Genomic DNA, 25,195 nt, shown 5'->3' with positions numbered 1-25,195 from the left:
ATATTAAGGCATATTTATCAAGGATATATATTTACTGAAATCTCAGCACACAATTTTATAACAAAAAAAATGTTTCCATGTTAGTGTAAATCAGTTATTGCACAAGTTTGTTAAGCTTTTTCTATACAAAAAGCTAAACGTTTGGTGACTGCACTACACAAAGATGACACTGCAGGATTAAGCATGCAGTGCTTTATTTAGATTAATCTGGGAAGAACGTACACAATTTACTTGTGACAGACATTTTAAAATATAATTTATTTTAGCAGAGTTTTAAATGTTTGGCATTAAGAGTTATTGGATTTACTGATTTAACATTCTGTTTATTTAATTATGTCAGGCATATAGGTTCCCCTAAAGCATAGACGCCCTAGTTAATACTCATTTATTTATCAGGTTAGCAAACTGATCCAAAGGTCATCTTTTAATTATGAACCTTTCTTCTGATAGAGAATAATATGCATTGAAACTACAGAAGATAAAATACTAACTGCAGCTCTGTATATAACCACAGTGCAACAGAGTGCAGAAATAGGTGAATGCTTGATAATTAAGAAAAGTGGCATACATTAGACAAAAGTAAGTGCCATGTGAAAGCCTGTTGACAAGCTATGCATATACTTTTGCAATGAGCCCAAATCACACACCCATTCATTCATACCCCCTTCACACACACACACACACACACACACACACACACACACACACACACACACACACACACACAAATCACACACCCATTCATTCATACCCCCTTCACACACACACACACACACACACACACACACACACACACACACACACACACACACACACACACATGAAATTTGAAGGACCACTAATTCACCTTCATCATATCATGTCTTTCTGATAAAGGTAGAAACCAGAGCACCCAGGGAAATGCATATAGACATGCTGGCAATATGTGGACTCCTCTCAGAAGGAAGTACATTTGAGAACAGAACCAAAGAACCAAACAATATGAAGTAACAATGCTATCTCCTGCACCACTGAGCTTCCTAAATATATATTTTAGTTCCATAATAAATTTTGCTATACGAGCTACAGTTAAGTTTTGAAGGAGTTGTTAGCATAAGAAGTGAGATCAGGAGTGTCTTCTGTAAAGGTAATGAAACCCAACCGGTGAAGGAGATTATGATGAACAGAGCTGGGAACTAATGGTGCTCCAAATTTCAATAGAAAACTACATCTGCAACTAGTATCATGCACAAAAATGCCTAAAATGTACAAAAAGACTGCCCTGAAAATCAAGTGACTTATGAATTTTGAAAATGTATATTCTTTGCCTGGTGAAGTGCTGGGATGAAATATCCTACTGGGGATATTTGTTGAAACTCTTCTTAATGGGGGATGTTTTAGTACTGCTTGATATGACTGAGCTTCTTGATGGTCTCCCTGCCTATAAGTTTAGTAAGACGCTTAGTAAGAGCCTACGGACCAAGAAAGTTACCTAGTAGATCTACCCCGTTAAAGGAATAAGAAGGAATAAGCTACACCTGTAAGTAATAACCTACACCTGTAAGGAATAACTTACATCTGTAAGTAATAACCTACACCTGTAAGTAATAAGCTACACCTGTAAGGAATAACCTACACCTGTAAGGAATAACTTACATCTGTAAGTAATAACCAACCTGTAAGTAATAAGCTACACCTGAAAGGAATAACCTACACCTGTAAGTATTCAGCAGCTGGACTGAGACCCAGTAGGTGACCACAACACAGGCTGAGGTTCTATGCAGCTCTGAAGGAAGGGGGGATTATTTGAGTGGAGTCCACAGTGGGATACAAACTAACAAAAAATTAGAAAAAAAAAGCAGCTGATAACAGCTTAAGGACCATTTGTCTCAACACCCTGTTTCTGTGAAAGTGCAAAAAGGGCTAGAAAGACAAGTTTGAGTGCTATGTGAGAAAAGCCGCTATACCACCATGCAAGTGTTTTGACACCCCTTCCCCATGCATGCCTTAATTTATTAAAATCAGTTCTTGAAGTTATCCAGGGATGGGACGATTTGTGCACGAGATGAATCAAACTGAGGGTGATAGTTTGCTACTATTATTCCTGGGTCAGTGCTCCAAGTATGCTTAACTGCACTGATAGAGGGTACCTTCATGGGGTAATGGAATGAATTTACGTAGATAAAAGGACCGCATGACATTTAGTTAGATAACTGAAAAAATTCTGAACCTGCAAGTGAGCCAGATATGCACTGATGAGAATGAGAGTTGGTAATGATAGTAGCTAACTGCTGAGCACATATTTCTCTTGGCAATTATAATGACTGTAACCCACATAAAATGAGCTGTCATTAAATTTATTTCCTCAGCAAAACAGACATAATTTGGGATAAGCCAGGTGAAAAGAAATCCTTATTCCCAGAGTCGCTATCCACAATAAGTAGGGACTGTTTATTTTCTCATATTATAATATATAGCCCCAGATGCTGCACAATCCAAAATATTCCCAGACGTTCAGGTATTAAAATTTATATAAGAAGTTAAGTAATGTGAGAGAACGTGGTCCAGTAATCCCAGAATGGAACTGGGACTTTTACCAACTCCTTCCCTAATGGCAAAGTACCATTTGGTAGCTACATATGCAGGGTAGACTTTCTAATACTGTGGAGGCAATTTTCCTATAGACTAGAATCTGACTGGTGCAAAGTGTATATATGAGACAGCCAATGGTAAGGTCATAATTCATGGAATAATGTTCAGAAAGTAAGATGTGTGAAGGATATTATGCTGGCTTCCCCATGTTGTCACTTGCCTATTCTATGTTCTTAAGTAAACTCTTAACTTGATGTTGATAAAATATGTTGTGAAATTATTGTGATTGGCAGGCATCCTGACCAGTAATTTTTCTTTACATTCTACTAATTGAAAATTAGGGATGGTTTCAACTCCAGCACAACCCTGAAAAGGATAAGGTGTGGATGTGAGAATTAGTGAATGTTTTGAAATATTCATCTGGCTCCTTGTGTTGAAAGCCCCATTCATGCTGTCAGATTCCACTTTCATTTATGTGGACTTTTGCGTACTAAAGCTTCTGGTTTCTTGTACTCCCATTTATTGTACACACAAAATCTTGTCCTGTCCTTGGTATTCTCAGTGCATGGAAACAGGCTTTATGTTGTCACAGTGTTTGGGGATTCAGTTCGACCACCTCAGTCTGTTGTAGACCTTTACTCTCTTCTGTAAAATGAAGAAGGTGAGAAAGATGAAAGTCTTCTCTTTTTGTGAAGAAACCATTCATGATGAAGATGGCTTGGGCAGGCTTGTTGAAACCTGATTAGCCTTGAATATATGAGATTCACTTTGCAAACTGTTTAAAAGATATTGACTCCACAGGTGAAATCTTGGATATCTGGGACCCTGCCATTTTATTCCCCTCCGAGAATACTTTTATTTTTGTTCAACTTCAAATGAGGGGCAAATAGGGCCATTGCCTAGGGTGACAACAAGCTTTGCTAGACACTATTACTTTAGGCATCCAAGTATCAGTTATCCACTCCTGATTGTTTTAAAATCAGTAGGGATATGGACATTCTCCCCAAATCCAGTTCTTGAAAATTTTAGTTGTAATAGCCAGAAAGTCACCATGGCATAAACAACAAGGAGCCTCTGGGCACTATTTTTACAATACATGTGGGACTCAAAGTGGCTTCTTGTAGCACTGTTACACCCATGGAACCTGCTGACCACACCTCACCACCTTTAGTGAGGAGACTGGGAGATTAGGAGACAGTGTGTTTCTACCTAGGTAGAAGAAAGAGTGATGTGAGTACATCTAATGGGGGAGACATGGTCATTAGTAACTGCTCGTGTAAAGCACTCCACATAGCCTTCATAATTTTTTTTTTTTTTAAGCTTTATGAGAACAATCCTTCCTGTAGTTGTTTTCCTTGGCATTTTTGTTCAAAAAATTTAGTTTTAGCTACAGATTTTTGATGAACAGCAAGAAGGAACAGATTAGACATACTCATTTCCTTTGCTGTACAAAGCCTGTAATTTCCTCATAATCGTATCTACATTTTTTTCTGTTTGTTAAACTTGTCTCAGTGTTCACATTTGTCAGTATAGTAATTCATTCTTACCCTACATTACAAGGGCTGAGGGAGGTAGCCAGTGAGGCACCTGATTCTCAAGGGAAGGAGAAATCTGTATACTGGAGCAAAGGGTTACTGTATAGAGAGTGGACCCCTGAGGGAGGGCTAGAGGGTGAGAGAATACAGCAGTTGGTAGTGCCCAGAACCTACTGTCTGGCACTTCTAGCCATAGCCCATGATATTCCATTTGTAGATCATATGGGCATTAAACATGCAAACAGACATATTATACAGGACTTTTATTGGCCTGGGATCTCTAGAGATGTAACAGGGTACTGCAGGGCCTGTGAGCAGTGCCAAAAGGTAGGCAAGGTAGGAGACAATGTCAAAGCTCATTTGATGCCTTTGTCTGTGATTGAGGAGCCATTTCAGAGGGTAGCTATAGATATAGTGGGGCCACTGAGTACCCCAATTTCCACAGAGAAAAAGTATATCCTAGTGGTAGTAGATTATGCTACCAGATACCCTAAGGCAGTGGCTCTGTCCTCCATTGAGGCAGAAAAGGTGGCAAATGCTTTGTTAGAGGTTTTCAGCAGGGTAGGTTTCCCAAAAGAAATACTGACTGACAGAAGTGCCAGTTTCTTGTCAGTCCTGCTTGCTTGCCTATGGAAGTACTGTGGAGTGAAGCACCTAAAGACCATCCCCTACCACCCCCAGACTAATGGCTTTGTTGAGAGGTTACACTCTATACTCAAGATGATGCTACGGACATTTTCACACCAGTTAAAGAGGGAGTGGGACAAATATTTGCCCCATCTGTTGTTCGCTTACAGAGAGGCACCCCAGGAACCCACAGGTTTTTCACCCTTTGAGTTGCTGTATGGGCATAGGGTGAGGGGGACCTCTTGAGTTGATTTGAGATGAGTGGCAGGGTGAGTGTGAATCCCTCAAGGAGTCTATTGTGGCATATGCCTGAAACCTCAGGACAAGGCTCAGGGAACTCATGGGCTTGTCTCAGGAGAACCTGGCAGAAGTCCAACAGCAGAAAAATGTCTGGTATGACAGGAATGCTCGTGCTAGAGAGTATGCTGTAGGGCAGCAGGTAATGGTTCTCATTCCTGTCAGACACAATAAACTGTATGCAGCTTGGGAGGAACCCTACAAGGTGGTATAGAAGGTCAGTGATGTTGACTACATGGGAGAACTGCTAGGCAGGAGGAAGGGGCACAAATTGCACCATGTTAACATGATGAAACCTTACCAAGATAGGGTGGCCCTTTTGCTGAGTATTTGCTGTGGATTGCAGGAGGAGTCTGAGGGGGATCTACGGCTGCAGGAAGCCAGCCAGGAAAATCCCAAAATACTATGGTGGAGCCTAGGATTGCAGACATATGATGGGACAGTGCAGCACAGTACTGGGTTAGCAATGCCAAGACAGATGGAATCTCAAGACAAGGAATGGGGTAAGGTTTTCCCAGGCAGGTTCACCTTCTCAAGCAATGTTCCTCAAGGGTCACTTGAAAAACTAGCTTGAGTTTTCGGGGAGGGGAGAAATGTGACACTGCCAGCCCAGCTATCTCGAATTTTGTAAATAATTCTATGTCATTCGTGAATATTAATATGATTCATGTGCTTGTCATACAAATCTAAGAGAACTATATGTTATGTGGATATTAAACTACTGGTGCAGAAGTGTGTGCTGAACTGCATGTTATGTACTGAGCTTCAGGAATGTAACCACAGTGCACCCTACTGGAAAAGAACAGAAATGTATATAAACTATATACCTGTGCAAATGTACGTTTTAATAGTAGAAGCTGGAACATACAGAGTTAACTTGCAATACTTCAAGAAAATAAGTTGAAATTAAAAGTGCTTTATGATGTGCTATAAAATGTAGTTTCAGTGCAGCAAGCAGACACAATGTCTAGAGCTAGAGGTTTTTCTATTGTCTTGAAAGTAATTTTAATTACTAGGTTTAAAATGTAAAGTGTTTTTATTGCTCTGTGACTTCATAGCAGCTGCACATCTGAGGGCTAAGTATTTTTAACACAGAGATGTTAGTATCTGGTTAGCTTGGGAACTGAAGGCAGGTGACAAAAAGTGATGTCATCCAGGCTAACCTAGCAGTAAAATGTGATATTGATTTAAGAACTCTCAGAGAGACAGAGAGACAGGCACTTTGTATCTTGTCTTGGACTTAGCAAGCACATCCACTCATCTGCATTTGCCTTGCTCTGTAAGTAAGTTATTTAGGGCATAGTATATTTTAGATATAGATAAGAATATAGTAAAGATTAGTTTAAATGTTTTCCGTATTTATTTGAGACTGTCCTGCAATGTTGTTTTACAATATTTTCTGTGATTCTGAACTCTGTAGTTACTGTGTTGTTTGAGTATTGTCTTGTTCTTTTATTATTTATTATTAAATATATTTAAACCTTTTAATTGTGGCTGGCTTGTTTAGAGATATGTAAGCTCTTACAGTACTTGCATATATCTTTGGTGATACTGTACAGTCCACCCCTATATAGCATTGCTCTTGGTCATGCTACTATTTGGATTAATAGCAACATTACACAGTAAGGTTGGGCACCCTTTGGTAAGGGCTTAAAAGTAGTTGATAAGTAGTGGCTGGTGGCAGCTGATATTATCTTATAGTCTGGGCAGAAGGGGCATAGCTAGTAAATATGTGACAGCCTTTCCCAGGTGTGTGTTTGTGTATAAATCAAATCTTAGTGTGTGTGTGTGTGTGTGTGTGTGTGTGTGTGTGTGTGTGTGTGTGTGTGTGTGTGTGTGTGTGTGTGTCAGCTACTTGGACAGGAACACAAAGCACTGCTTGGACAAGGAGGGTGCTGGAGGTTTTGGCTTGGCCACTCAGCTGAGATCTCAACCCTATAGCTGTGCCAGTGGGAAATTTATTGGGGATCTAGACAAGGAGGGAGAAACCAGCCCCAGACTGACTTTGATATCTGTGTGTTCTTAAGGGAAATTGTACTTTACTGTGTGTGTGCACTTGTCATCTTCCCAAATGTGTACGTCCCTCACTGGTGCTACTGGTGAGGATTGAGGCTCATTGATTACTGGGCCAGTGCAGGGTCATTATACATGTAATGGAGAAAAGCGATTTAGGTTATCACATTTTTAGAGGCCTGATGAAAGGCATTTCTTACTCAACACAGTATTTTGCCAGACCTCCTACACCAAACAAGGTAGATATTGATTTCATTTTATATCATTATATATCATGTTAAGTTGTTTTACTAACAGTTTTTTGCTTCACATAGTGGAATGTTTAGAAAACACATTTTTTTTTCTGCTGAGGACAATTGCCATCTTTTTTTTTTCAGCACAGCACAAAACTTCTCAAATTAGGAATGTCATTTAAAAAAGTGAGAGTAGAGAGGGAGACAGAGAAAGTGAGGCAGGTGGAAAAACTAAAGCTGAATACAGATGAGTTTGGTTATCAACAAGGAAACAAAAATCAAATTCTGAAACTGTTCAGATGCTAAGCTAAAAATCAAACTACAAGCCTTATTATGAAAACATATTGCATTGTTCTATTTGATTTATGGTAAATACACAACAGCTTTTTGTTGAAAGATTTTTCACATTATTTAAGAAGATTATCTTTCTTTGTTGTGTCTGAGTCTGTCTACTCATCTCAAATAACTTTTACTTTGCTGTTTTACCGACTTTTGAAACCAGTAATGACATTCAAAAGGTCACTCTTTCAAAACAGCAGTTATTGTTCTAGTTTGCTATGACTTTTCTTTTTATTAGTGGGGAAGTGGATGCTTGACAAACCAATATAATACTTTTAGCACTTCAAAAAAACAGATAATTGTTGGTTCCCTAGTTGCAAACTATATTAAGCTCCAGAGCAAAGACAGTACTGTGAGTTCATGGCTCCTGTCACCAGTTGCATTACACTGGCTAGAACTGAGCTTGCATATGCCTGCAAGTGCTTAAGGAAAAGGAGGAAAAGTGTGTGTGTGTGTGTGTGTGTGTGTGTGTGTGTGTGTGTGTGTGTGTGTGTGTGTGTGTGTGTGTGCGTGTGTGTGTGTGTGCGTGTGTGTGCGTGTGTGTGCGTGTGTGTGCGTGTGTGTGTGTGTGTGTGTATACACAGAGGTGTAGAGTTCTGTTCTTGACCCATTTTATTTCTAGTTACCTGGGGGAGGGGATGAATACAAACTGAAAGCTCCGGAAGCTTTTTCATTGTGCAGTTTAAATGCTACTTGACCCATTTTATATATTTTATTTATTTATTGACATATGTTAAACGAGTTAATCCAGCTGGGCTTCTGGCCCTTTTTCAGTGGAGACCCGAGGAGAAAAGCTCCAAAACAGGCAGTTTACAAAATAAAATAACATTTACAGTAACATATAATAAGAAATTGAGTTATACGATATCATAAAAATACAAAGCAAAGAATGCACACACTTGTAGTTGAATCCATCCTGTGTTAGCAGAGTAGAGATTATTACATATTTACAAACATGAATTTGATCCATCGGATCAGAAAGTATCCTCTACTACAGGGATTGCTATTGTTGTGAGGGGCAGTTACTGAACAGGGTACACCAAGAGTGGAGAGTGAGGGGTCAAGTTGGGGCTTTAGAAGAACAGATTTTGGAGCTAAGTAAATGGAGTTTGAGTTTTTCCTTAAAGTGGGCTGGGTGAATAGGGGAGCATATCTTTCTAGGAAGTTTGTTCCAAGTCTGGGTTATGGAGTATTTATATAAGAGTTTGCCTACTGCTTTTTTTTGGTTGGTAGGTATGTAGTAGTTGCTGATTTGAGGTACGGAGAGTACGAGAAGGAGTGTACGTAGAAATGAAGGAAGAGAGAGAAGGACAAGATGACGGTTTGCAGAGAATAAAATGTAACATCTGAAGTTGTGATAGCAACAGTAAGTGTGGGAATTCCAGCCAGATGAGGGATGTAAGGGCTAGGCAGCGATGTGTATTGCATGGAGAGTTTGTGATGAATCTAGCAATCTTATGGTAAGTTTGTTGGAGTTTGTTTAAGGTTGTAGTTTGAACATTGGTGAATACAGGGGCACCATAGAGAAGGGAGGGGAGGAGGAGAGCTTGAGCAAGGGAGAGTCTAGCATTTGGAGTTAGAAATTATTTGTTACGACATAATAAACCTAATTTCTGTTTTGTCTTTTTTATACATTGGAGACGGTGCATATTAAATTTGATTCATCATCGATGATGACTCCTAGAAGTTTAGTGTGAGCATCAGGTTTAATAACTGTGTTTTTTGAGGAAGTGAAAAGGAAGGAGGATTTGTGGCGGGAAAGTGAGCGAGGGAGAAATAGTTAGCGTTTGGTCTTTTTAGGGTTGAGGATGAGTAGGTTATCAGTTAGCCACTGTTCGGTAGATAAAAAGGTTTGTTGAGTGAGAATATGAAGTTCTGAGTTGTTATCAGAGATGGAGATGAGTTGAATCATCTGCATATTGAATGAGGAAGGACAGTTTACAAGATGTGTGGAGGTTTTTGGTGAAGATATTGAACAGGAGGGGACCCAGGATGGAGCCTTGGGGAACTCCTGTTGGGACAGGTAAGAATGGAGAAGAGGAAGATTTAACATTTAACAGACTGCTGCCTACTAGATAAGTAACTGGAGGACCAGGTAAGGGTGAAGGATGATAGATTGAGACTAGCAAGTTTAGATAGCAGTAGGGGATGGGAGACTGTATCGAATGTCTTAGAGAGGTCTAGGAAGAGACAAGAGATAAGTTTTTTGTTTTCTAGGGCCTCAACAATGGTATAGGTAAAGGAAAGGAGGGCAGTAGTTGTGCTGTGGTTGGGATGGAAACCATGCTGGGTGGGTGTGAGAAGGTTGTGTTGGAGTAGGTATTTAAGAAGTTGTGAATGAATGCTTTTTTCGAGTATTTTGGAGAGAGGGGATAAGATAGCTATAGGACAGTAGTTAGATGGGTCTGTGGAATTGCCACCTTTGTGTAGGGGAATAGTGAGAAAGGATTTCCACAGGGTAGGTACAGTGGATTCCTGAATGGACCTATTGATTAGACTAGACACTGGGAAAGCTATAGAGTCAACAGTTAGTTTGAAGAAGACAAGAGGTAACTTACCAGTGGAAGGGGAGCAGGGTTTGAGCTTTAGAAGAAGAGATCGGATGTAAGATGTAAAAACAGGTTGTAGGGAGGAAGGATTATTGTTAGGAGGGTTGAAGGGGTAGTTTGAGGAGTAGTATTACTGTTTGATGGTAAGAGAGTGTGGATAGTATTGAAGTGTGTACTAAGTAGTGTAGCTGTTTCAAGGTTGGATGTATTTGGATAGGGAGAGGGGTTTGAGGGGTGGCCCGGAGAAAGAATTTTATTTATGATCGACCAGAAATTCCGAGGGTTGGATTCGCTATTTAGATGAGCAGAGTTAAAGAAGGACTTTTTTATCAAGATTGATTTGTTTCTTAGTTAGATTTCTGAGACATCTATAGTTGTGAAGCAAGGGTAATTGCTTAGGTTTGATCCAGGCTTTCCACGCTTTATCTCTCTGGAGCATAAGAGATCTAGAGTCTTTGGACAGCCAGGGAGTATAGTTAGATTTTATTCTAACCTTTCTAGAGGGAGCAAGGGAGCTCAGGGTATTCAAAAAATGTTATTGAAACTATTTACTGCATCATTTAGAGGGATTTGTTTCAGGAAAGACCAGTCAGTGGAAGATAGAATAGAGTTGAATAGAGTAGTTCTGTTTACCTGGGAGAGGGGAGGAATACAAACTGAGAGCTCTGGAAACTTTTTCATTGTGTAGTCCAAATGTTAGTAAAAGTCATAAACTAGGTGACTCTGGTGAGTTTAGAACCTGGACCTCTGAGAGTCTGGCTGAACTTCAATGTGTATCATCCATCTCATTTGTTTAGCATGTATTGTCCATATTGGTAGAAGTCGATGTCTTTCTTTTTTTTCCCCCCAGGATGGCTTCCTGTGTTTTCAAAACAACCCATTTGCACATTAGACTGAACAAGAGTCTGATTTGTTTGCTATTAAAGGTAAGGGGGACTTAACATTTTAAAAACTTAGTAAGTAGAGTTTTTTTGGTGAAGTAGTTCAGCTACAAATTGTGTGGTATAAAAGAAATATTAGCCATAATGGATCAGACATCAGTTAGACAAGGAAGGACTGCAGAAAGCAGAGATCAGTTAGGTAAAGTTTCACTCTGAGGTTTTAGCAGACACCTTAGCTCAGAGGTATATTACAAAAGTTAAAGGAGTTCAGCAACGTTAATACCATTCTGTGCCACTGTCCTGGGAAGTGAAAACTTAGAATTACCCCAGTATCCCCAAGTATTTTACAGACACGATCAGAAGAAGTAGTCACTTGCTTCCCATCCCAACATACATTGCCTCGGGTACACTCCAAATTCTGGTAAGACCACATGAAAGTAGGTAACGGGGCAGGGAAAGTATGACACAACAAAATGGCAAAGAAGTTTAATATTTAAATTAGGAAGTAAGTTATTTTCTATTATACAACGACCCCCCATTAATATTCAAAAACGTGCATGCTGATTGGTCAGCATGCATGTTGTAAATCAGTTATAGTAATGGAAAAAAGGTCCGGTCGTCCGGACTTTTTCCATTACTATAACTCTTTTTTTAAGCAATGGAGAATGCAAGATCTCCATTGCTTCATACTGTCACGCTATGTTAAACGAGTTTAACAGCGAGACAGCTTCAAAAAAAGCAACAGATATTCTCTGTTGCTTTTTTTAAAGCTGTCTCGCTATGTCAAACTCTTTTAACATAGCGAGACAGTTTGTAAAAAGCAACGGAGATCTTGCTTTCTCCGTTGCTTTTTTCAAAACTGTCTCGCTATGTTAAATGGGTTTAACATAGCGAGACAGCTTTAAAAAAGCAACGGAGAATCTCTGTTGCTTTTTTAAAGCTGTCTCACTATGTTAAACCCATTTAACATAGCGAAACAGTTTGTAAAAAGCAACGGAGATCTTGCTTTCTCCGTTGCTTTTGCCCACAGCTCTGATGTACTGTGTAGGCATACGCATGCGCAGTACATCAGAACTGCCGCAGATTACCAGACAGCTGCGGAAGGGCAGCAAAGAGGCATTATACAATGCCATTATTTAAGAAAAGTAATTATTTTTTTTCTTAAATAATGTCATTGTATAATAGCAATAACCCACTTCTGGGTGTGGGTAACGCTGGATTTACCCACGGCTGGCTTTGTTTGGCCACTCGGCCTTTGCCCTCATGACCAAACCACACCAACTGTGGGTAAATCCAGCATTACCCACACCCAGGCGTGGGTTATTGCTATAATATTTTATCTGGAATTTGCTGAAAGGCAAAGTCATATTAACTGGATGACATACTTCTCAATTGTCCAGATTTTTGCCTCATATTTTTGGTCTGTTCCTCATAAAATTTGTGATTTTCTGCAGTTCTATGGCAAATCATTGAAGACTGAATTTACTAAATAATGACAGGCAATTGAGCTTTAGACTTCATATCCTTCAGAAAATGCATAGTAACACATGACCTTTTATTCTAGCAGCTTTTTAAGTTTATAAGACCAGTATTTTAAATTTGTCCCTATTTTTGGGGCTGTGTCCCTCATTATTTCTGCCTTTGTCCAGATGTTTTGTGCTAAGAAGTTTTAAACTATGCTGCATAATTAATTTAACTTCTTATACACTGCTTCTTACAATTAAACAGACAGTGAAGATTTGGAATACAACTTTGTACCACCTAGTACAGAGGAACATTTAATGTTAATCATAAACCTTATGCAGGATTTCAAAGTTCTTTCACGTCTAGGGTTTTAACATTTTGAATTGCTGTTATTGTGTTACATTTTAAATGTATTTACTTAAGTCCTGCACTGTGCAACTCTTCAGATGCCTGTTAACTCTTTTCTGATTTAGGCAGCCCTCCAAAGTTGCTGAATCCCCAGGCTCATGTGGAAGTGAAGGTGGGAGAGAATGCAGTACTGCGCTGTGAAATTCTTGGCACACCACCCATTGCCGTCTCTTGGTTAAAGCAGAAAAAACAGGTTGGTTATTTTGAAAACAGTCTCTGGAATGAAGTGTGTGTGGCTGTAAATGCTTAGCAGAAGTTATGGCATGCTTCCTTGTCTCTTATTATATGTCAGACATTATTTTTCTTTGCTTTATATTTCATAAAGAAAGCCAAGCATTTTATTTATCTTTCCAAAAACAGTATGACATAAGGCATATGTGGGTTTGCAGTCAATTTATAATTCAAAAATACTTTATAAAGATAAATAGCCATGGAGAATGTTCTTGTCTAAACCACTGTGCAGCATGATATCTTCCTTCAGTATGTCAATTTATACCGTTATTCAGATCAGATGTGAGAAAGGTGCATAAAAATGTTAAATCAGTACTCATCTCAAATCAAGTCAATAAAGCTGAGAGAAGGCATCTTCATAATGCTGAATAAACCTGCAAAACCTATTCTTGGTACTTTTGAATAATGCTTAGGTGAATTTATTCCATCCCTACTTCTTCCTCATTTTTGGTGTGTTTCATCCAGTGAATTTATTTATGTCTGTCTCATACAGAAACCTCAGCCTTGGAGTAACATAACAAACTGCTTTCATAAAAGATGGTAGGTAATATTACATCCTGGAGTGAGATTTTTTTGGCATTTATAAAATATTTGTAATCTCTGAATTTGTGATGACCTACTATAATTAGTAATAATGCAGCAGTCTACAGGTTGCTGTAATTATTCCAAAAACTAGTAATACTTCAAATTAACTAATATGCCCACAAAAAGGACCACTGAACCATTTAATAAATTCATCACAAAACTGGTAACAGACAATACAACAGTCCCTAGGTCACTGGAAATATTTATTGAAAAGTTCAGTGGTTCTTGTGGATATATTTGTTGGTTTAAAGTATTAATAGCTTCCAAAATTAAATTAATTGTCTATAATGCTAGCTTCAACAAAGATAGTTTTATATATGTTCTTGTTGAGAGGCTCTGCAATGATATATGGTTTTAATGAAGTGATAACAGAAATTGGTGAAAAGCACTTTATATTCACAAGACAATACCACCGCTGGATATTTTTGTTATCTTGTGAAATGGTGCAAGAAGTAAAGGCCTATCTACATTTTACCTGTGATGGTGTTTCAAATATAGTGCATATTTCCTTCACTGATTGTTGTGAACTGAGAATGGGTCATTCATGGCCCAAGCTGTCTTTTGTAGTGGTAGTGTTATGGAAAGGGTTTTTCTAAGGTAAGTTATAAGGTTAGTATTAGGAGAAGGATTAGGTTAGTGTTAGCAGGCATTCCTAGGGTGGTGCTTGGGTCAAAGACTAGCATCTGAGTAGTGCAAAGTGCATGCATAAGACAGACAATAGTGAGGTCACAAATCTTGAAATAAAGTCTGGAAAGTAAGATTCAGTCTTAATCTCATTCTGTTAACGTATGTTCTGAAATGTCTGTGATGGACTGCCACCCTGTCCAGTACTGGTTCTCTACTTTATACTTACTGAATGCTGGTATAGGCTTTATGTCCAGTATAACCCTTAATAGGATAATGTGGGTACTTGAGAATTAATGAATAGTCTAAAATATTTAGCTGGCTTTTGCCATGTGTGTGTGTGTGTGTGTGTGTGTGTGTGTGTGTGTGTGTGTGTGTGTGTGTGTGTGTGTGTGTGTGTGTGTGTGTGTGTGTGTGTGTGTGTGTGTGTGTGTGTGTGTGTGTGTGTGTGTGTATGTGTGTGTGTGTGTATGTATGTGTTTGTGTGTGTGTGTGTGTGTGTGTGTGTGTGTGTGTGTGTGTGTGTGTGTGTGTGTGTGTGTGTGTGTCTGTGTGTGTGAGTGTGTGTGTCTGTGTGTGTGTGTGTGTGTGTGCGTGTGCGTGCGAGTTTGTGGAAGAAAGCTATCAGTTACCTGTGTTATCCTGTGACCTTACTGGCTATTTTCTTTATTGTTTGCCTTGAAATGGGTCATCCATTGTTTCTGTGCTAGTATGGTGTAAAAAAGAATTGTCTGCTAAGAAATCATTCCTGATTGCTTTCCTGATTTAGTGAGTATTCATATTTATCTTTTTTTCCTTTGTTTGCTTGTTTTGGGGTAGGGGTCATTTGTGGTTTACTTTCATGTATGACCTGCACAGGAAAGGATACGCTTTTATTACAGGCTTGTTTTAAATTTTAGATGCTGTTTTTTGTAGAAAATCACTTTAATGATTTACAGAAGCAGCTGAAAATAATTTTGCATATACATGTGTGCTTTTGTTTTCAGTTTGTGAGTGGTTCTTCTTGGTTTTATACATACCATGCCAAAAAAGTATTGTTTTGCATTAGTTTTTTTTTTTTTTACTAGAAGCTGTACTCTGGAATATTGCAAGCAGGTATTTTCTTTACGTGTATTAATTCCTTCTCATATTCCTGCTAGGTGGGTAGTTCCAGCCTTTTCATCCCAGTCTCCCAGATGTACTCAAGGAATGATATAATCACTCCTACTACTCAGCATATGGTCAGACAGTGGACAAATGGTTGGACCAAACTAGGTAGGGGTAAGGAGATTCTGGCAGAAGAGATACATATTTCTCAGGTTTACTTTGTGCAGTTTTCCACTGTTCTGTCTTGAGGCAGATGGATATTACAAAGGTTACATCACCGGTAGAATCCAAGGAGGTTACTGAGTCCTGCTTCAGTGGGGAATTATGGAAGAGTGGTGATAAGTTCCAGAAGATAATAAACTTTTTGTGTTACAGAATTCTATTACCAGGAGGATGGACCACATGGATGTAAGGTATATCCTCATTGGCAGGACGCATAGTAAATCCTCATCACTAGCATTAACTTCATGGGGGTAGGAAATATTATACCAGCCTCTAAGTAGGGGCAAATGACCAGGGTAATAAAAAGGCCAATGCAGTATGGGGAAAGTCTGAGAAAATCGGGGAGCTTAAACACAAGGCTTCTGTAGTAAGTTTCTCTGTAGTCCTAGTTACCCATAGAATGGGAGATGATACAATGCTTTCCAACATGTAGTTCAATAAATGGATGAACAACTAGAATAGAACACAGAATTTTTGATTTTTTTTAAATCTATTTGGAGATGCAGCCTTTACTGTGACAATAATCTGTATATCTCTGAGAGGGAAAGCAAAATCTTAGGTAACAGGTTTTGGTGGAAGACTCATGTTTTTCAAAATCAATGTATTTATTTTGCAATCCCTTTAATTTACATGCATGGGGTTGGTTGTTATTCCCCACTGATGTGGATCTTCATATGAGTCTCATATCTACCCTGTGATCACCTCTGTGGGACACTACCCCACACTGTAATCCAGCTGGACCGTTGTGATTGCAGCATCATTTCATGCCAGAGCACAACCTAAGATGGGGAACAGAGGGCCATAGGCAAACCACTGTCCCACGCTGTCTATATTGAACTCTGTGGTCATCAGCATGCTGGAAAACTGGTTAACACTGGGAAATCAGGGAGCTACCACAGCCGCTCAAGAAATATGTTATTATTCTCAACTAGCAATGGCCTAAACTACGTGATGGTTTCATCCTCTGAGGCTGTGTTTTCTCATATGTCATGACTGCTGGGTTATCCCTACTGTGGGCCCTAGGGCAGCAATAATCTCCATGACTGCCCCACAGACACCAGCCCAGCCCCAGTCTACAGCCCTAATTACCAAGAGCCATGAAAGTGTCCATGTTTTTTGCCACACATGTCCCACTCCCTCATGTCCAACCTCCCTGCTTCAGGTACCCGAGCGTCTAATCAAACTCTGTAGTCACCACTTTGTCCCACTTCTTTATCAGCGAGGCCCTTCATTAACAATATTTAAAGTAGCAGAAGGAAAGGCATTTAAAAAATATGAGAAACCCTGGTCTTACCTCAGAACATTACAGTAGATGAAGACACAAATTTCAATAGTGGAAACAAGATCAGAAGAAGATTAGTGGTAATTGAATTAAAAGTCAGTGAAAATGTACTATAATGTTATTAAGTAGAAAAGATACATAAATGGCTTTTGCATATGTGACTTTCATCATATGTATAATAAGCACATACACAGAATAGTTGAAAGGATTAATGAAGGCACAGAGTAGTAGAAAGTAAGATGGTAGATAAGCAATTCAAATTTAAATCAGGATACACTACAACTGACCTGATGTTTGCAGTAAGACATATAGCTAAGAAGAAACTAGAGATGAGGAAACAGTCTAAATCAACATTCCTAAATTTGAAGAAAGCATGTGACAAGGTCTCAAGAAAGCTGATTTGTGTAGTCCTGTGATGGTTCAGGGTCCTGGAAACGTTGGTAGTAGTTAGGGCAGGCTATTTACTAAGACCCAGTGACACAAGTGCAAACAGTGTTTGGACCCACATACAGGTTCCCAGTAGGAGTGGGTGTACACCAGGGTTCAATTTTGAGGCCACTGATGTTTATACTGATGATGGGCTACATTAGTAAAACAGATTAGACGGGGAAGATCAACAACGCTGCTGTATGTACATAGTGCAGCATTACAAGCAGACTGCGAAAAGGAACTTTATCACATTATATGGGGATGGAATGCAAAACTGAAGGTGCATAGGATCAAGCAAGATACAGAGAAGATAGTTGTCATGGCAGCAAATAGGGGAAGTAGAAAAAGCTGAAAATTGAGATAGAAGTATCTGGAGGGTGGCTGAAGATAAGGGAAGTCTGAATGAAGATCAAAGCTAGAATCAGAGGAGCACAGAGTTTCAACAATAGTGTGTGACAGAAAAGAAATGCCACAGAAGTTGAAAAGTAAGATACCCAAAACAGCAATGTATGGTACAGAAACCTGGCCAGTAAAGGCAGAGCAGTTGAGGAAGCTAGAGGTGATGGAGATGAATTTGCTGAGATGTGTAGTAGGATGCACACTGTAGATAGACATGGAACAGGTGACATCAGACCTGAATCCAAAATAGCTCCAAATGCAAACAAGATCAAAGAGAATGAATTACAGTGGTTCAGGCAAATGTATAGAAAACCAAAAGATGATTTGGTGAAGATGATTCGAGAGAAAAGGAAGGAGGCAAGAGGAAATGACGGCATCCAGCAAAGATATGAATGGATTATGTGATAGAACACTTGCAACAGACAGACATGAGTATTGAAGGAGATAGGGAAGTGGCATGGAATCAAGACATGTGGAGACAGATGAGGCAACACCCCAACCCCATATACATAAAAGGGGCTGCTGCTGCTGCTGATGATGACTTATGCACAAGTACACCACAATAGTGTGTTAGACAAGAGGCACTTTATTCAGTGTCAGTGGCTCAGCAGGTAGCGCACTAGCCTTTAGTTCTGGCAGAAAAGAAGGCTGTGGGTTTTATTTCAACTCCAGATGACTGGATTAATTTTCAAATTTCTGACATTGCAATGGTACATTAGGAGGTGCTGCACTCCTGAGTGTGCCATCCTTTGAATGAGACATTAAACCAAGGTCCCATCTGCTTGAGTTGGTGGTAGCTCAGGTGGATGTAATAGATTCCACAGCACCTATTCCAAAGAGTAGGGGAAGTTCATAGGTTCATAGGTTCATACTAGGCTATCTGCCCTAGGGCATTTATAAGCCTAGCCAGAATGTGTCTGGCTTTCACCACCCATTTTAAATTAATTTTGCTATGCCCTTTTTCGAGGATAGTATACTGTGCCTCTGTCTAACAGTGACACAGAAGTGATACCCGGGTTAAATCTACAATCTCCAATCCACTCATCAAGATTCCTCTTGAAGAGAGTCAATGAGGGACTCTGCCTAACCTGGACTGGGATTTTATTCCAGAGTGAAGGGAGCCTCTGGGTTATGAATCTGTCCCTCCAGCATGTCCTATTTATTTCAGTGCTGAGGTTCAAGTCTCTCGAGCACATAGCTCGATGGGATTTGGATTTTCTGAGGTGCAGCATGTCCATTAATTCCAGGTTGGACATGGCTTTATACATCAGGTACAGAATGCCCCTGAACAGGTGGTATGCCACTGAGTAGAGCTGGAGTTTCTTTAACCGGGCAGCATATGGCATCTGTTTGAGCCCTTTGATCCTCTTGGTGAGGTACTTTTGGGGTCTTTTCAGTTGCTGCAGGTGTCTGGTAAGGTACATCCCAAAAGGGGCATTGTACTCAATTATGGGCCTGATGAGGGATGAGTAAAGAGGCACGATGACCTCCCTGATCTAGATGTGAATGTTTTCTGTTTCTATGAGGCCTTTTTGGAGGATGCTTGTGTCAGCTGGAGAGTCGATTATGGCTCCCAGTTTGCAGTCATCTGCGAACTTGGTCACCCACAGTCCCTCCCTGATCTAGATGTGAATCCCTTCATGATTAGGTGGGCTATATAAAATGTTTTTCTAACCACTTTGGCCACATGGTTGTCAAATGAGAGACTGCTATCAACTTGGGTCCCCAGGTCCCTAATTACTTCTTCTGTACTTAATGGATTACCACCTATGTGGTAATTTGTGGGCACTTTGTTTTTGCCAAAGGGGATGACTATACACTTTTTGGCATTTAGCTTGAGGCCATGGCTCTGGCACCAGTTGTCTGTTTCTATGAGGCCCTTTTGGAGGATGCTTGTGTCAGCTGGAGAGTCGATTATGGCTCCCAGTTTGCAGTCATCTGCGAACTTGGTCACCCACAGTCCCTCCCTGTTGGCCTGTACCTCCGAGAAATATATACCGAACAAGAGAGGTCCCAGGACTGAGCCTTGTGGGATGCCACTTGTAACTGGTTTGGAGTCTGACATGGCTCCAGCAATTCTAACCATGTGGGTTCTGTCCTTGAGCCAGTTTGCAACCCATCTAGTGACAAAGGGGTTTATATTTAAGCTGGTGAGCTTATCTATAATGCCCGAGTGGGGTATTGTATCAAAGGCTTTTGTGAGGTCCAGGTAGGCTGTGTGGACCACCTTCCCTCATCAATGGCCTTGGTGACTGTTTCAAAGAAATCAACCAGGTTTAAGAGGCAGGATCTGCCCTTAACAAAGCCGAACTGGGTAGGATCCAGTGTCTGTAGGTCCCCAATATCTTTATTTATGAGGTCCATGATGATCCTTTCCATAGCTTTGCAGACCAAGCTAGTCAGGCTTATGGGGCGATAGTTTCCAGGATCCGTTGAGGCACCACCTTTGTGGAGAGGGACCACTGTTGCTGTATGCCACTCTTTGGGTACATATCCTGTAGTAAGGCTGAGACTGAACAGTAGTTTTATGTTTGGGTTTAGCTCTTCTTGGAGTTCATGTAGGACACAGCCCGGGACACCGTCTGGTCCCATTGATGCTGTGTTTTTTGCTTTAGAGAGGGAGGCTCTTACCTGAGCATCTGAGATGTCAGGGGGGCAGCACTCTGCTGGGATATATATTTGCCCTTTTGGTGGGGAGGGTTCCTTGGCCAAATTTCCCCTAGTAAGATTAACATCACTTTGGTTCCCCCCTGAAAATAGCTTAATGGGGCTAACCTGCTCAATAAATGAAGAATGGATAGAGAAAGATAGATAGATAGATAGATAGATAGATAGATAGATAGATAGATAGATAGATAGATAGATAGATAGATATACTTTGGCATACACTTTAAGAGAGAAGGCTACTACACCCTTACCCTCCATTTCTCATGTGGTCCAGTACCAGGTGTAGCTTAACAAACAGCATAATGATGAGCATTTCTATACACCCACTCTCTCTCTCTCAGTCTATACATATATATATATATATATATATTGATAGATATGTGTCTCTATCATTTTCATGGGAGGTAGGTTGAGCTGAACCACACATGGCTGAAAATGGTTGAAAAAATGGCTGAAAGTACATGACTGAAAATACATTTGAGTGAAAAGTTATTTAGTTTTAAAACAGTAGAAGTCTATCAATAATATTTCTGGTGCCATTTTCGATCATGGGAGTTTTTAGGGACACACTTTATAAGATTTTGTGAGAATTGGTAATGCCCACAGTCATGTTGTACATCACTGTACAAATTTGTTGATGTATGTGTTTGTGTGTTGAATTGATGTGTGTGGCATTTTTTCCTTTCTCTGTGTGTGTTCAGCTGTGGAGTTAGAATATATAATTAAAGGCAATCAAGTCTACCTTCAGTGAGATGGTACTGGATGGCAGTTGGTGTAAATGGTTAAGTCTGTGAGTTATAGTTCCTGTGGTACAGGTTTTGATTCCCTCAGCCTTCATTTGCCTGCTGTTTGACCTTGTGCAAGTCAGTTAACCAGGTGTTGCTTCTGGGTCACTGCTGAAAAGTAAGTGTGTGTCCAGTGGGCCTACCTGTATAGCAAATGACTATTATTATGCACTACTCTCCAAAAAGCTATCCACTACTGTGTGTGTGTGTGTGTGTGTGTGTGTGTGTGTGTGTGTGTGTGTGTGTGTGTGTGTGTGTGTGTTTATTATATATAAAGATACAAATTAAAAGAAAACTGGAATGTAATGAATATGAATGCCCAAAGTAAGATTAAAAAATAATAAATAAAGAGACAAGGCACTACCTGTTGCATTAGAGACTACAAATGATAGATGTTAAAAAAAGGATTTATGCAGATTTTCTTTTGACATTGAGGCATACAATCTCAAAATGATAGATGATAAAGTTAGGATGACAGACAAGACACATGGTCTGTAGGTGAACAACAGTAGTATAATTGAAAATTTTGATTGTTTGTTGCACTGAAAAATGGTCTCTGCAAGAGACAGACCGTAGACAGCTGTGAACAGAACCTGCCCCAAAAAACAGCAGCCCTGAGGATCACTGTCTCAAGCAGACAGGGAAAGTACTACTCAAATCTGGATGGTGGCAGCTACATGGGAACAAGCTATGATCAAACCTTATGGTTCACTATAACGTAAGTATGCATCCTCCAAGACAATCAAAACTAAATGTTCTTGCTTGCAAGATGGAAGGCTATGACAAAGATGGAACAGTGTCTCTGAAAGGCATAATGATGATATGCAATAATAGGAGTACATTAAAACAAATATGTATATTAAAAACAAGGGAGAAAAACAATAGCTTTCAAACAAGGTAACAGTCTGGTATCAAAGGTCAGGGTTATAGGTTAGTACTAGGCAACTGCTGTTGGGTGTCATTTGAAGCCTAGGCAATTACTCCATGTAAGAATCAAACCCTGCACCTTGTGTCTATAAGGTAAGCACCCTAACCATTATGCCAACCTCTTCATTTTAAGATATAAGAAAATGGGTTGAAGAAGACAAAGGACAATAGCAAATAAAGAGAAGGATGCAGTTTAACTGAAACACATCTAATGGAGTCATACTATCCTGAGTAATTCATCAAAAAGGGTGCAGCTTTACCCTGACTACAGTCTAGGGGACCCAAGTCCAAGAAGTGGGTGAGGTAGGGGGGATTACTGTATTTACACTGTGGGAATGAGATGGGAGTTCTTGCCCATCTCAAACCACTAATGACAGAACCTCTGCTGTAGAGGGGAGGCTCGACTTGACACGGGCAGGCTGTACAGGGAAGATGTTGGTGTGATGTTCGAAACCTTTGTAGACATATGTGGAAGAGTACACATATACAGACAGAGGGACATAGACAGTCCTTGCAGCGAAGCATAACTGTTGAACTGGATACTCTGTTTCAGTATTTAGAAAGGAAGAGAAATCAATCAGTCAGTCAATCAGCCAGTGAACCACTCAGTGAGAACAGAGTTATGTGCTTATGTGCTTATAACCTTAGTGTAGTACAAATAATACTGTAAAATGGACCCAGTAACAATGAATGCAATAAGCACATTACTAAAGTGTTTCGACTTTTCCCGGTTAGGGGTCGCCACAGCGGAACTCCAGTCCGCTCATGATTGGCAGTGGATTTTTACGGTGCCGAGTTTCCAGCCTGATGCCCAACCTTCAGCGAAGGCACGCCCATTCACACTTGCACCTACCTGTATGTTTTTAGCATCACTCGACCGTGGGGAGGACATGCAGACTCCACATAGAAGGCTCTCCAGCCGAGAATCGAATGGGAAAACCTCTTGCTGTGAGGCGACAACGCTAACTGCTGCACCACTGCGGCTCTGCAATAAGTACATTACTGTGTACTTAAAATAACAATGCTGTACAAACTGTACCTCGTTCGTTATGGAAGTTATACATACTTACATACATACAAATGTTTCAAGCACGGGCATTAAAGCCCTTCTAGCTTGCCAATATGCCAAAACACTTGTTCCCATAATAAATGTCCAGGCAGTTCTTAAAAATATCTATACTAGTACTTGCTTTAATGTAATTTGGTAGTCTGTTCCAAGCATCAGCTACTCTGTCAGAGAACCAATTAGTGCACTTCTCATTCCTATAGAATCTTCTACATAGGTTATCTGATGATTCTCTAGTACTTTTTGATAACCCCAAACATTCCCAGGGGTAATTGTCCCTAAATGCCTTATATACCTGAATAAGATCTCCTCTTGAATATCTGTAAGAGACACTGTACAAGTTCAGATATTTTAGTCTTTCATAATAACTTAAATTTTCACATCCATGAATGCCCTTAGTGTATTTCTGCTGTACTCTTTCCAGTTTATTCATGCTTGTTTTCCTATAGGGTTTCCATATTGTTATTCCATACTCAAGTTTGGGTCTAATGTAACTAACAAACAATGAATTCATTATGTTTGATTTCCTAGACTTTATAAATCTTTTTATACAACCTATAGTTCTATAACTGTCATTAGCCAATTGGTTGATATGATTAGAAAAACTCATAGCTGAATCTACCCATATACCCAGGTCCTTAAATGAGTCTACAGTTTCAATCACTGTGTGCTGTATTAAATATTCACCTTTCAGTTTATGTCTCCAAAATCTCATATGCTTATATATTTATCAACATATTATTCTTCTGTGCCCAAATGGTCAATTTAGTCAAATTATTTTGCAGACATGCCTTAACTGTAACACTTGTAATTAGTTTACCCAATTTCAGGTCGTCAGCATATAGACTGTAGAATACCTCAGATGAAAAAGTAAGGTCTGAAAGATACAATCTAAACAAGTAAGGGCCTAGGACAGAGCCCTGTGGGACACCTTGACTGTAACCAAGGATTTCACCTGTCCAGTTGGTGTGTGATACTTGCCATGTCCTATTTGTAAGCCATGCAGCTATTCATCTTATCAACAGTACATCAATATCTAGTAGTATTAATTTATTGATCAGTGTTTTGTGCATGACCCTGTCAAATGCTGAAGTTAAATCTATATAAATCACATCACAGCACAATTTTTCATTCATAGCTCTTATTATATTGTTATAGAACATCATGTTACAGGTGGTAATAGATCTGTTTTCAACATATGCATGCTTATATATGGTTTCAAGTCCCAACCTATCCATTTCTGACAATAACTTATCCAGTATTACCTTCTCTATTATTTTTCCACAACATGAAAGTAGACTTAAGGATCTATATGATTCTGGGTTTGTCCTACTCCCTTTTCCCTTGAAGACAGGTTTAATAAGTGCATGTCTCCAGTCTTGAGGAATCTCCCCATATTTATATGACCTAGTGAATAATAGATGTAATGGCAGTGTAAATTCTTGCTTAAGTGTTCTCAAATCATTGTTACTTATTCTGTCTCCTCCCTGCGCTTTGTTTGGATCCAGTTTGCACAGTTCTTTTTCAATGTAATCTAATTTGATTCCAGTATCTGGGGTTACCTGGATGTCACTAGGACAACTTATCACCCCTTTTGTGGAGCCAAACTGTTTTGCAAAAGATTTTGTAAATATATCTATAATCTGTTGTGTCTGAGAATAAATTTTAGAATCTGCACACAGTTTATCAATTTGTGTATCTTTACTCCTTCCACATCTTATGTATCTATAAAAAGGTTTCCTATTATGTTCAATATCTTTATATAAATTTTCTTCAAATTTTTTTGATCTTGTCTAACACTATGCTTAATCTGTTTGTCCAGCTCGTTTATTTCAGTTTTCAAAGTTGTAGTTCGACCTCTCTTCCATTTCTTATATTTTTTGTCTCTCACCTTAATCAGGTATCTTGTTCTTAGGGAAATCTACCCCCCTGATGTTACATGCCTAGATCCTGATGTTAAACGTTTTTTTGATTT

The 25,195-nt window shown here is 39.5% G+C and overlaps 1 protein-coding gene across 1 annotated transcript in view; it reads left to right on the top strand.

Annotated features, from left to right (window-relative positions):
* LOC122788162 (myosin light chain kinase, smooth muscle-like) overlaps positions 1–25,195 on the top strand; it is a 943,334-nt gene that overhangs the window by 584,656 nt on the left and 333,483 nt on the right. Inside the window, exon 6 of the mRNA XM_044055140.1 lies at positions 12,983–13,110. Within this exon, the coding sequence (XP_043911075.1) occupies positions 12,983–13,110 (128 nt within the window). The remainder of the gene's footprint in view (positions 1–12,982; positions 13,111–25,195) is intronic.

The sequence above is a fragment of the Protopterus annectens genome, chromosome 13.part0 (genome assembly GCF_019279795.1).
Source record: "Protopterus annectens isolate FY-2018-M chromosome 13.part0, PAN1.0, whole genome shotgun sequence".
NCBI classification, from domain to species: Eukaryota; Metazoa; Chordata; order Ceratodontiformes; family Protopteridae; genus Protopterus; species Protopterus annectens.
This window is presented reverse-complemented; position numbering and strand designations above follow the sequence as displayed.